Consider the following 12,022-nt stretch of genomic DNA (forward strand, 5'->3'; position numbering starts at 1 on the left):
ACCAAACAATACTGGTTCCTCACCAAACCAACCAACCGTTGCACATATTAACCCCTGCATGACCTCACCATCCTGCATCAAGTCCCAATATGGTGACGTGGACCAGCACCTGAGAGTTAATTCACATACTTCAATTTAAGTTGTAAGAGTTGAAAGCTGTCCAACTTATAAACTACTATACAATATTAAAATGTAATAAATATATGATGTGTATATTTTTTTCTTAGTACTCCAAGGTAATTTTGGTTCACATTTAGGGTAGAAAACAACTAAAACATGAACTTTAAATTCATAACAGACTAGACTTAGGCCTATATGTATTTTAAAATGTGTGTTGCTGATATTATTACAAGTAAAGGTAAATTAGAAACTTCACAACATTCACAAATTGAAATATTCAGTCTGTATGAAAACGTTTTTGTTTTCTTTTAGATTTTAGCCAAGAGGTTAATTTGCTAACTAACACCACAAGATGGCCCCTTTCTACTGATGGAATGCAAGGTTTTTTCAAAATGACAAAAAAAAGAAAAAAATACTATGATACTAATGATATAATGCCATACACACTAAAACCTCTCTGGATCACACACAACTGTTAATTACTATTTTTGGTAGTAATTATTGTACTAAAGCATTCTTTAAGTTAATAGATTATATGGACTACCATAAAAAGCGAATATCATAAATATATCAAACATAAAGGCATGGTCAGAAAACATGATCGCATTCACTGACGAGCAGTTCGGTCTATTAAGGGAAGCTGTGAGGAGGCTTTTCGGGACCGCAAACAGGCCACAGCAATGGACCTATTAGAGACGGAGCATAGCCTAGAGGCCTGTACGGACACTGTGGCCCAATTATCGTCATTTGTATACTGGAAAAACATATTTCGAGGCTGTATGTGGGTGGATTTTGACTGACACCGGTCAAAAACGTGCATGATCAGGTGGTCTCTGATTTCCATCGTGGCAGGCATCATATCAGAGAGATAGCATCAGCAGAGGCGCCCGGTCTGCAGAGGAGTTACACCTGAGTCACGAAATGACTTTTTCCCATGGTGCAACGACCCAATTCAATTGCCGTGCCGACGGATGGATGGATGTTTTGCAGCAAGCTTGGTTATTCGCATATTATATGATTGATCAAAATGTCTTTTATGCCATTTATAGGCGCAGAGGAAACAAAATGCCACGCTCGAGATCGTACTTTCATTTAGAGAAAGTAATATTTCGTTTACCTCCAGTTGGAAAATTGCGATGAAACAAATAAGTGGTGAAAAACTTTTAAGACATGACCAAAAAATCCCTTTGGGGAGTTACAGAAACTGTAAGCTAAAATGTTTAGGTCAACTTTAGTTTCCTCTTCTGTCTATAAACTGATATAATCAACAGTACACATGACGCATGCCTTCAGATGAACCAAACAATACATTCATGGATCCACGCCGAAAACATCAACTAGACCCACAACACATGGCATTTAAGAAAGCCTTTATTTTTTGAATATTTACAATGGAATTATAAAAATATATAATTAAAGCTTTGGCAAATATTTTACATTTAGACAATTTATCTCTTTGCTCACATCGTTGAGTCAGTGTGGAACTCGATATCATGGCCACAAATTAAGATAATATAATATATGGCTGATTACAGAATAGCCCTTGGGTTTTTATAATAAAACTTCAATGACAGTGAGAAATGTATTTTTTTTTTCAATCCTGCAGTCTCCATAAGAGCATACAGTCTAGCAACATGAAGTATTTCAATTGAGAGAAAGATTAGAGGGGCAGCACCGATACATCCATGAAAGCTTACATTCATTTGGCCACTAAGGCCGATAAAGCTACTGTATTCATATTGCATGTGAATGGGTCTGTGTGTTTGACTGTGAGCTGCAAACACACGGGGAAACAAGCCGTTGGTGTTCAGACTTACTGTTGGAGTCGTAGAAATGAGTTCAGTTAATTTGGGTCTGGTAATTAAGGTGGTATAAGTCCCGGTTATGATGATGAGGTAGGGAGACTGAGTCCATGCACACCGTTCATGTCTTCATGTTGCAGCTGCTGCTGCTGCTGCTGCTGCTGCTTGCTCAGGGGAGTGGGCGGTTTTCTGTCTCCTGCACAACACAAATAAGAAATACTTAAAAAAGTTATTGTTTACCCCACGAGATATATGCATTAAACGGGAATTATTTCACGTACAAGTTAGTTTCTAATCAGCTCAAATATACTCTAAAGGGATATTCAGAAACGCATAATTAGGAAGCAGTATCTCTCTTCTTTTTTTTTCAACAACAAAAAAGCTTCTCCCATTTTTGTGTGTTAAATGTTATCGGCCCACCTGGCAGGCCAAGTCTGGAAGGTCAATATTTAATAATTGACATATAATTACGCTTCATTTGGGATTTGGTAAATGTTTAGGCTACACTTGGGTCGTTGCTTATTGCGAAAGTGAGTGTGCACGAGAAAGGCAGAGGGGAGGCACAGGGAATGTATATGCTCCTTTGCGGATATAAAGAAACTCTAATAATATATTTATATCAAACAATAGTAATATCCACATTGCACGGTAAAAACTCTGTTCTAATTTAAAACAACTGCATCCCAGAGTTGTTTTTAATTTTTAATTTGTTAGTATTAGACACATCTGTCCCCGGTTTTCATATTAAACTGTGCTACCGGTCCCCCCCCCTCCAGACGTACCCTCTCGTGCCTGATGCTTGAAGGTCATCGGCGAGTGGATCTCCCCTGCATGCATGCTAGTCATCCCACCGCCCGGGTGGGACAGGACCGGGCTCTGCGGCTGCCAGTGGTGGTGGCCCGGGGCCACGTAGCCGCCTGCTGGCCCACTGTACACCCCGTACTGGTTGTTGGGAGAGTAAGCACACGCCGAGACATAACTGGACAGTGTCGAGGAGGGCTGCAGGCAAACATAAGACAGGGAGACAAAGTAAGCACAACAAAACCTCAAACGCACAGCGCTTATAATATGACAGTGGCATGTGGCCTCCAGCAGTGCTTCTCCAAACTGGGTGGTTTACAGGGAGAGGGGAGCAAATTGAGGAATAGATTACATTCACTACAATTTAATTCACCATAAATATGACTAATTAGATCATGAATGCAGAGACTGTCTGTCTCCGTCCTAAAACAGAACACTTAATCAACAGTTATAATACTCTTTAGAGTCTCAGGGGTGAAATCGTATCAAGCAGAGAGGTCTGTGGCCTTATATGACTCTGCCTGACGGTCCCTGATATGGAAACTTTTCACAGCTCCGCCACAGGCCTATGCAGCGAGAGCACTAATTTGCTAAAGGCCCCTGCCCATTTTGGCACGAGACATTTGGACGGTTTCCTACAATGCAAATAAAATGGCGCTATTGTAGCGATGCAGAGTGCGCTCACTTGGTTTAGAAAGGTCACAGGCTGCGGGCTACACATGTGCAGACATCCATTTACCTGAGCGTATTTTATGTCGGCGTCGATCGCAGATTTGTCGATCCCGTTGACCGTGTGCGCCCCGGGGAAAGCTGCTCTGTTGACGCTACTCCACTCTTCCATTTTTGGTGGATATCCCTCCATCCCAGCAATGGCTGATTTAGAAACATGTAACTTCATGTCAAACATGTATAAAAGGTAGAATTGCCACAGAAAAAGAATGCAGTCTCATTTAGTTTTGATAAATTACGTAAATTAGACATTTAAAATGCTTTCCGCATGAACCTGTTTGGGCTTTAAAATACGTTTCATTTTCAAAACAGCAGGCCGTTCTGAAGTAATTTTGAAGTTAGGTTCAGTCAAACAATTATATAATTAAATATAAAAAATATAATGTATATTACAAATGTTTATAATACGCGTGTATAATAAAATGAGACCTGTTTTTTTATTACACGTCAAAGACACACACAAAACGATACAGCTGAAAGGAAACAACATATTATCAGATTATTATAAATAACGTTCTCTTTTTTTAAATCAATTATATTAATAATTGTTTAGGTTTATTGTACCTAATAAAACCCTACATGTTATATATTTGCATCATTCTTGTATAATATATTTTTCAATGTGAAAAAAAGGAGCTAAAAATATAGAATTTGACAGACAATTATATGGGACACTATGACACAAAAAACACACTGTACCAGGCAACTAAACGCTGGATGAAAACATTGACTACTATGTTGAACTAAAGGACCAGAAAGAGACAGACAAAACGCCTGTAGTGACTATGTGGGGGATAGGTGAGCAAGGTGTTTGCATCATGCCATGAAAAGGCCTACTGTAAGTGGCCTTACTGCTTTTTGGCTAAATGGTGAAACGGAGGCCTGTGCAAATTGTAATGGACACATTGTCCCGCCTGTGTCCAGAACAGGTTGTACGGAGTGATGTGGCAATTCACCATGCTGAATAACACAATAACCAGCCGCACTGGTATATTAAGCACTGATTTGAGGACAGAGAGAGATGTACGGCTCATGGACCAGAGACGGAGAGTCCTGAGATTTCTCACAGAGCAGAGTATTTGTTTTCCTCACCTGCAGGATCCATGAAGGCTCGTATACCGAGGATGTTGCTGACGGTGTGTGCAGAGGGCCAGGCCCTGGATATGCTCATATGTCCAGCCGTCATCGGTACTCCAGGAGGGCTGCCCATTTTATTGCCAGTGGGGGACATGTTGGGGTAGGAATAAGGGTATATGTGGTTGTAGGAGAGCCCGGCCTGCGCGGAGGCTTGCTTACTGCTCTCATACTGGTTGGGCTGGGAGAGATTTCCAATCTTGTTGCGTAAAATCCTGCTGATCGAGCTGACCGACGGGACGTTATACTTGTCACAAACTCCATCTGCCAAAAGCCTGTCCCGGATCTCCCAGGCAAAGATCCCGGGGTCGCCTTGTTTGTATTCCCTAATGTTTTTCACCACGTTAGGCGTCGTGACCCGTGGTTTGCTCCCACCGATGGCTCCGGGTAAGATGGAGCCGGTCTCGTTGTACCTCGCCAAAATCTTGCTCACGCAGCCGTGCGAGACTCGGAGTTGCCGGCTGATGTCGCAGGGTCTGATCCCGAGCTGAGCCAGCTCCACTATTCTCAACCGTATGGCGTTGGGCAGGGGTCGCCCGTTGACGAACACGCCGCCCAACTGGTTCACCTCTCCATAGTTTTGCTCTGCAGGAGAATATAGACACAAGGCACATATTTACGCAGCATGAAGTGAGTAGGCCTATACATGCATTTCTGACAAGGAAATAAAATAGCCTCATGTTGTCATTGTAATGCGCTTTTCCTACTCTGCCACACAATGTAATTTCATAAAATAATTATGTGTATTTATTATTAGGAAGCAACTTTAAAATGTGCATCCTGTATCAGTTTGACACAGGCCAGCTCCTGCAATTTACACCATAACGTGAGGTTAACATGTGTCAGCCTGTAACCTCTGGTTGGTAACCAACAAACGTGTGTACACTATCTGACTATATTAGTTTCCCCTCCGCCATCCCCGAGTACACAACAACTACAACAAAAAAACCTCCCGCAACATAAAAAATGGCGAGCATGAGGAATTGACACTCGAGAGCTCTTCAGAGACACACTATTCATGGGATAATTGGTGGTGTGGTTCCATTTAAGATTTAAAGCTTTAAACAATGCCTGCCTTGACAGAGCTGGAAAAATCCCCCACGATTTAAACTTGACATACTGTTGTCGCAAAAAAACACTCTTCTATTGCTCAAAATCTGAACTAGAATGGAAAAAATACTAAAGGAAAACAAATGCTTTTTTTTGACTGTAAGCAGGCGTGATGAGTCTTGATACGCTTGAATAAGGTCCCTGCCAGTGAAGCATGCCGATGGTTACGCGGGCTTACCCATTTGCCTATATGTTTCGAGGTGCCGGGAAATATAGGCGCCCCTTCGAATGGCTGAATGCGTCCGAGCGAAAGCAGAGAAGGAAGGGGAACGGGAGGAATGAGCCCCAGAAGAGGAAAAATAGACCTCTTAAAATCTCCGAGTGCAGCGCGCCCCCTTCTCTCTTTTTTTGGAGACAAGTGACTTGCAAGGTACAATGGCACCAAAACGATCTTCATCCGATAAAAGCAAATTGGAGTTATCCCATGGAGTCCGGCGTTTGCTGGAATTAATTTGACGCGTCCTACACGTCAATCTTCGCTGTTATACGCTGAGCCTCTGCTTTGGTTTCATTGGTCGCCCTGCGCTAGGACCGCTGTCAGCCAATGCAAACCCTATCCGGTTGGAGCTGTGCAGCCTCCTTGAATATTTTGCAAGGGGGAAGTGGCAGAAAGGGAAACGTTTCATCCAACATGCAACCGGTAAGGACATGTACATCATATACAATGGGATGACACCTCCCTGTTTATTAGTGTTTGACAGTGGCGACATGTTTTTAGTGTGCATCCCAGGGAGTATCAATTTGATAGGAAAATCATCAGCATATACCTGAAAATATCCACCTGTGGATGGTACTGGGATGTTGGCCAGTCTATTCCAGCTGTAGCTATTTTATTTAAATTGATTTATTCAGTTATAGCTAAATATTACAAAATCTGTTTTTCTGCATCTGTTGGACAAACTGAGCGTATCGAGTCGTTTGGCCATCAGAGCCAAAGAGAAAGTTGCACACTAGCAGCCTGAGTCTTTTTTGTATAAGCCATGCAGTGTTGGGAGCATCAAACATGGGAAAGAGCGCGTGTAATCGATACCTCTGTACATCGCAGCGCTCCCAGACTATATCCCATAGTCTGGAATCCACTGGATGCCAGAGACTTACATTATCACAGCATGTTTACGGAGTTTCCTGTGCAAGTTTAGAAGGTATCGTTTATACGCTCGCAAAACGTTACTTGTAAAACTTAACAGTCGAATGGTAAGAAGGTGCAGTGTCCTTATCCCCCCGCGACCACCTCCACAACCTCCACCCCTCTCCTCTCTGTCTCCTGGCCGCTCCACCGTCCAGATCTGGGAGCAGGACACATGGAAAGCATCAGGTTGGGTCAGAGGAGCTGGATGTTGGAGAAGATTGCCTTAAAAGCAGTGAATGCAAGTGGTGGGAACTTGTATCCTCTTTTATCGTGGACGTCTGGATATCAAGTGAATTCTCATCCCATTGTTGCATGCTGTATGTGCATGCATGTTGCAGGGTGCATTGGCACACCGGAGGGAACTTCGTCTGTTGCTGCTGAGTATGCATTATTGTTTTAATACATTTAAGGGGTAATTCTGTCTGTGTCACTGTTGTCCCTCACTCACTCCCTGTCGTTCTGTCCCTCTCTGTCTTTCCATCATTGCTTGGCTGGCAGGACTCCCCTCATCTGGACAACAAAGGTATTGCATGGTTTTAACAGCACGGTCTTACTTCTATGCTATGTGCACCATTTTCGGGGTAGGTAAAACATTTTCTGGATGTTTCATTCGAATTCTTTTTTATTTGTTTTACCTTTAGATTTTTATATGAACATCAACATGAGAATATGTGTTTGTGTTTACCTCATAATTGTATTTTGTATGCCGTTTTCCGCGTTATTTACTCGTAAATTAAATTGTACTATCTTTCCTGTAATGTAGTTCTACAACTTTAAAATACATGTATGTTCTCTGTTTTTGCCATGATAATATATGCATTGTATCACTAGGCTGTAATTAGTTGTTTTTTTAAAATATAATTGTAATTGCATTTACCGAAAGATGCGTCTGTTTTTAAGCAATAAATAGTCTTTAGGATTATGACAGTAAATGCAAAAATTAAAGTGAGGGAATTTGAATTTGCATGAGCTAGTTTGTGTTTATTTGTTTATTCACCTTTGCACGTCTGATGGGTTAAAATGCGCACAGTCTTAGATACCTAATGTCCCTGTCTTGTGACTGATAAATTCCAGGTTTTTATTTATGAATTTAAGATGTAAAAGATATATAAAAGCCCAAAAAAATGTGCGCTGCAGCAGATTAGATTTTCTACCGTGTAAATTTAGGCCATGTAGGTTAGACAAACAGCAGAGAGGTCGGTGGTCTGGTTTTAGAACTGGGATCTTGATCATCGCAATGCTTTTCTCTAACATGTGTTAGAATACATTCGTGTTGAAGTTTAAAGGTGACTATGCTTATTAAAGAATGAAGTAAACGTACCACAGATACTTTAAAAATAATAACGCGCGTGAACACATCCGTTGGTGCAGTTATAGTTTTGCACACATCAGGTGCAGGGCTTTGCAACCGTCTGTGTGTCCTGTGTGACAAAACAAAAACAACCTTGAACGGCTCCCCTCATTTTCAAAGTCTAATCATACAATATCTGCCCACATAAACACGGCGGCATAAACACAAACTCTATTACTCCATTTAAAATGCAATGGTGGGTTGAATTATTATATATCTTCATCACTGACTTACTGTAAAGTATTCTTCTCTTTATGTCCGAGGTGCTCACGTATCCACCGCCATTTCATCAGAGGTGTTCAAACTCAACACAAACTTAAGATAAACCTTTATCTCTAACTGACATCTCGTGAGACGTTTAAACTAAAATCATCGTCCACATGTCGGCACAATAGGACATTTTAAGGCTGCAGAGCAAATTAAATAGGAGTTTTCCGGTTATAGTAAAGTATAGTAAATATGAGATCGAAGCATTATAGTATTTACTATCGATTACTTTTTCTCTATTAAATTAATAAGACTGGGTTCCCAAACAGATGAGGGCTAATTCACATTCATATGTCAAATCGTAATGCTTTTGGTCCAAGCAAAACTATTGTTTGCTTACATGGAAATCTTGAATTTACATTAATTAATGTCAGCCGCTGTTCAGACTGACGTCCAGAAAACGTGTCCTTTAGGCCTGTGTTTGGTTTTAATAGTTTGTATCACACTGTGTTCTCAAAAGTATGATTATTTTTCTTTCAAAATGGTTCAATGCTATTTCCATTGTTTGTTCAGTTCAGACAGATTATAACGAATAGCCCACAATTAGGTCTTCAAAGTGTGAAATTTCCTCCCGAATCGCTTTCAGGTGAGACACAAGTTAACTCATCCGATCGACACCTGACGCCCGCAAGGTGCGACGACCCCCGTCGGTAAATATTGATGTTGGTTTTAAGTGTCATGGATTCACTTCCTCAAGTGTGCTTTGTCTTTAAAGTTCTGAGGCAAATTCAAAGTTGTATTAGTCATTGTCTCAAAGGGGCCGTGTGTGTGTGGATGTGTGTCCTGGAATTATTTTAGTAATTTTTCAGGTGTAATTATACTGCAGTTCCTTTATAAACAGTTTTTAATGGTAAAAGAGCTGAATGGTATATACCTGTGTGTGTGTGTGTGTGTGTGTGTGTGTGTGTGTGTGTGTGTGTGTGTGTGTGTGTGTGTGTGTGTGTGTGTGTGTGTGTGCGTGCGTGTGTGTGTGTCTGCACGCTTCTTGGCATGTGAAAAAAAATGTAGTGAAGCATTTAAACTTTACTAATAGTGAGCAGCATTCTGGACATTAGCTTCTCATCTCTCATCATAGTAAACAACACTGTGCACATGAACGCATCATTCCCATTTCAACAAAAGCAGAATATGTGTATCTTTTTGCCATGGTTTTCTGGATGAACCAGTGTTTTAATAGAGAGCCTTTTTCTAGGTGCCCATGTTTTTGATTTAGTGTTTGTGAGTTTAGTGATCTCAGTGCTCAGCGGGGGAATTATTAGACAGGGTCCAGATTGAGAGCAGTTAGCACACCAGGACCATCATGAGGCAATTAGTTTGAAACAAAGTGTGTCAGAAAAAAAACAACCTCTTGCTCCATATAGTCCCATAAGGATCCAAACAGTGTAGGCTAAGCGCATATATAACGATATATGCCGAGACTGCTCTGTATATCATGGTGCTCAAACAAATGGAGACATTTTCGGCAGCTATTCTGACACTCACCTATTTGTATTTTTGTATTGTTCAAACCAACACATTAAACTTAACGTGTCACAGTAAAGGTAATAATCCCTCGTTGCTCATTATTAGGAAGGACTGGGGAATCAATGTTTATCCTGTTGGAAGCCAACCAAGCCCAACCTGTAAAGAAACACACCGCTTCCTCGGTCAAGTAGACCCCCTCCTCTACAAAAAAAAAAAAGAAAAACGTTTGTCCACTCCTATCTGATCCAGAGGTGGTGATGTGTAGTTTCTTTGTGCTCCTGCTGGTGAGGTTCTGCTAAAAGGAGGCTTGGAAGGCAGTGGGCTCAGTTCTTTTATAGCCACAAGACCCACTCTGAGCCACAGAACACGCCTAATGAGGGCGTGCAGCGGTGCCATGTGCGACATGCCAGCTTTTACCAGGCTGGGTAATTGCTTGTGACCTTCACTAAACACGTCTCATGTGTCTTCATGTTCTGAGCGTACTTCTAATTGTTACATTGAGGGAGATGCCTGAGGATCATGCATTTACTTTGACTGTTTTGTGGGGAGAAGCAGACATGTCCCCTATTAAATCTTTAGGGAGGCGAGGGGTAAACGTCTTTTTGTTTGTTTTATTGTGTGTGAAGAAAGTTAGTTGTGGACCCCTTCTCTACCTTTAGTTATATCATTTCAAAGATAGTATAATGTCTTAGTATATACCAGAGATTTTTCTGTTATTTACTGTACACATTTGTTGTTTCAGTTTGTTTTAATTTCGTACCGCTGGCTGTCCTTGGGAATCCATGACAACTTTGTTGTGTGCTGGGGAACAAATCTGGTTTTCATTTGAAGTGGAAACATATCAGAAAAACACAAAGGACTTGTTTCTCTCTGTTTTTTCTCTATATTGACCAAAAATTGTCATCACAAAATATGAACAGACTCAAGCGCGATGATCTCTGATCTGAAATTATGAGTTTTTGTAGTATTCACACATGTCTTCTGTTGGCTTTTCCTTTGTAGGAGTGCACTTGCATCACAATTTTACTTTGCATTATCTAAGAATTTAATCTGATGCCTCATTCAAAATAAAAAAAGACATGACACACAAGAAATTAGCTTTAAATGTTTCAAGATGACATTTCTTATCTGCAGTGAGGTTAGCAATGAGCTTTTCATAGAAGGTGACATTGAAACTGGAAATTGTAATTATTTTATCATTTGTCCCAGATTGAGTTTTAGAATCCACTCTAATGTGTGAACTCATAATAAAATTGACTCTGGTATTTAATTGCTCTTAATGTTCCTATACAGTTAAAAACAGGGAACCAAAGCTGAGCAAAGGTTACCATAAACATTATAGGCTACAAGCATCCATCCCAAGTGCAGAGTGTATATTCAAGCACATGTAGGAAAGTGTGAAGGGAGCTCATGATATTAGCCTTCCACTTCTGCATTACAGCAGCTGTTTCTTCTGAAACATTGTATGTTAGTGCACAGTAGCGATCTGTGCAACTGTACAAAGAGGCTGCACTTATCATGATGCACTCCATTAAGATAAAAGCATGACTTCTAAAAACACCATCAATTCAGGATGATGCCGATCTGTTCTGGAAATGGAAACGATAACTAACTCAGACGTATTAGTGATAAGCACACTTATGTTAAGCCTCTGCTATCAGACGGGAGGCAGCATAATGAAGACTCAAGGTGTGACCCCTTTATCAGACATGGCTTTAATTCACCGTCACAATCTAGATGACGACGGAGTGAACAAAATGTGATGCACATTGAATTGAAAAATGATGGTATGTTACTTCCGACAGATAAAGGAAAAATGTGATGTGAAACGTGACCGTGTATTTTGTCAGATTTGTAGAATCCAGGCTGAATTATTTCAATTTCTTGGTAAAGAATAATAACTTTTCCCTTGTCTTGTACTTTCTCTGTGATCAACAGTGTTGACTTGGCAGAACTATTCTGTGCCAAGTAATGATAAATTGTGCTGCATTATCATATAGGGGCTTAATGATGTTCTGTACATTTTTACGTGAGCTGTGCTCGGATACATTTTGCTGAACTTGGTGCTATGTTTTAAACTAGTGCCCTGACATTTAGACCAAGACCGTGGTCCTC

At 40.8% G+C, this 12,022-nt stretch overlaps 1 protein-coding gene across 1 annotated transcript; it reads right to left on the reverse strand.

Moving 5' to 3' along the window:
• Positions 1-2,002: 2,002 nt before the first annotated feature.
• pax1a (paired box 1a) lies at positions 2,003-6,093 on the reverse strand (the record flags this gene model as incomplete). The annotated part of the gene is given in 6 exon segments (XM_079174719.1): positions 2,003-2,118; positions 2,705-2,921; positions 3,463-3,596; positions 4,545-5,171; positions 5,875-5,901; positions 5,904-6,093. Coding segments are annotated over 6 exon segments (1,311 nt in total).
• Between the last annotated feature and the right edge of the window lie 5,929 nt (positions 6,094-12,022).

Source organism: Pholis gunnellus, assembly GCF_910591455.1.
Source record: "Pholis gunnellus genome assembly, chromosome: 15".
In the NCBI taxonomy this organism is placed as follows: domain Eukaryota; kingdom Metazoa; phylum Chordata; class Actinopteri; order Perciformes; family Pholidae; genus Pholis; species Pholis gunnellus.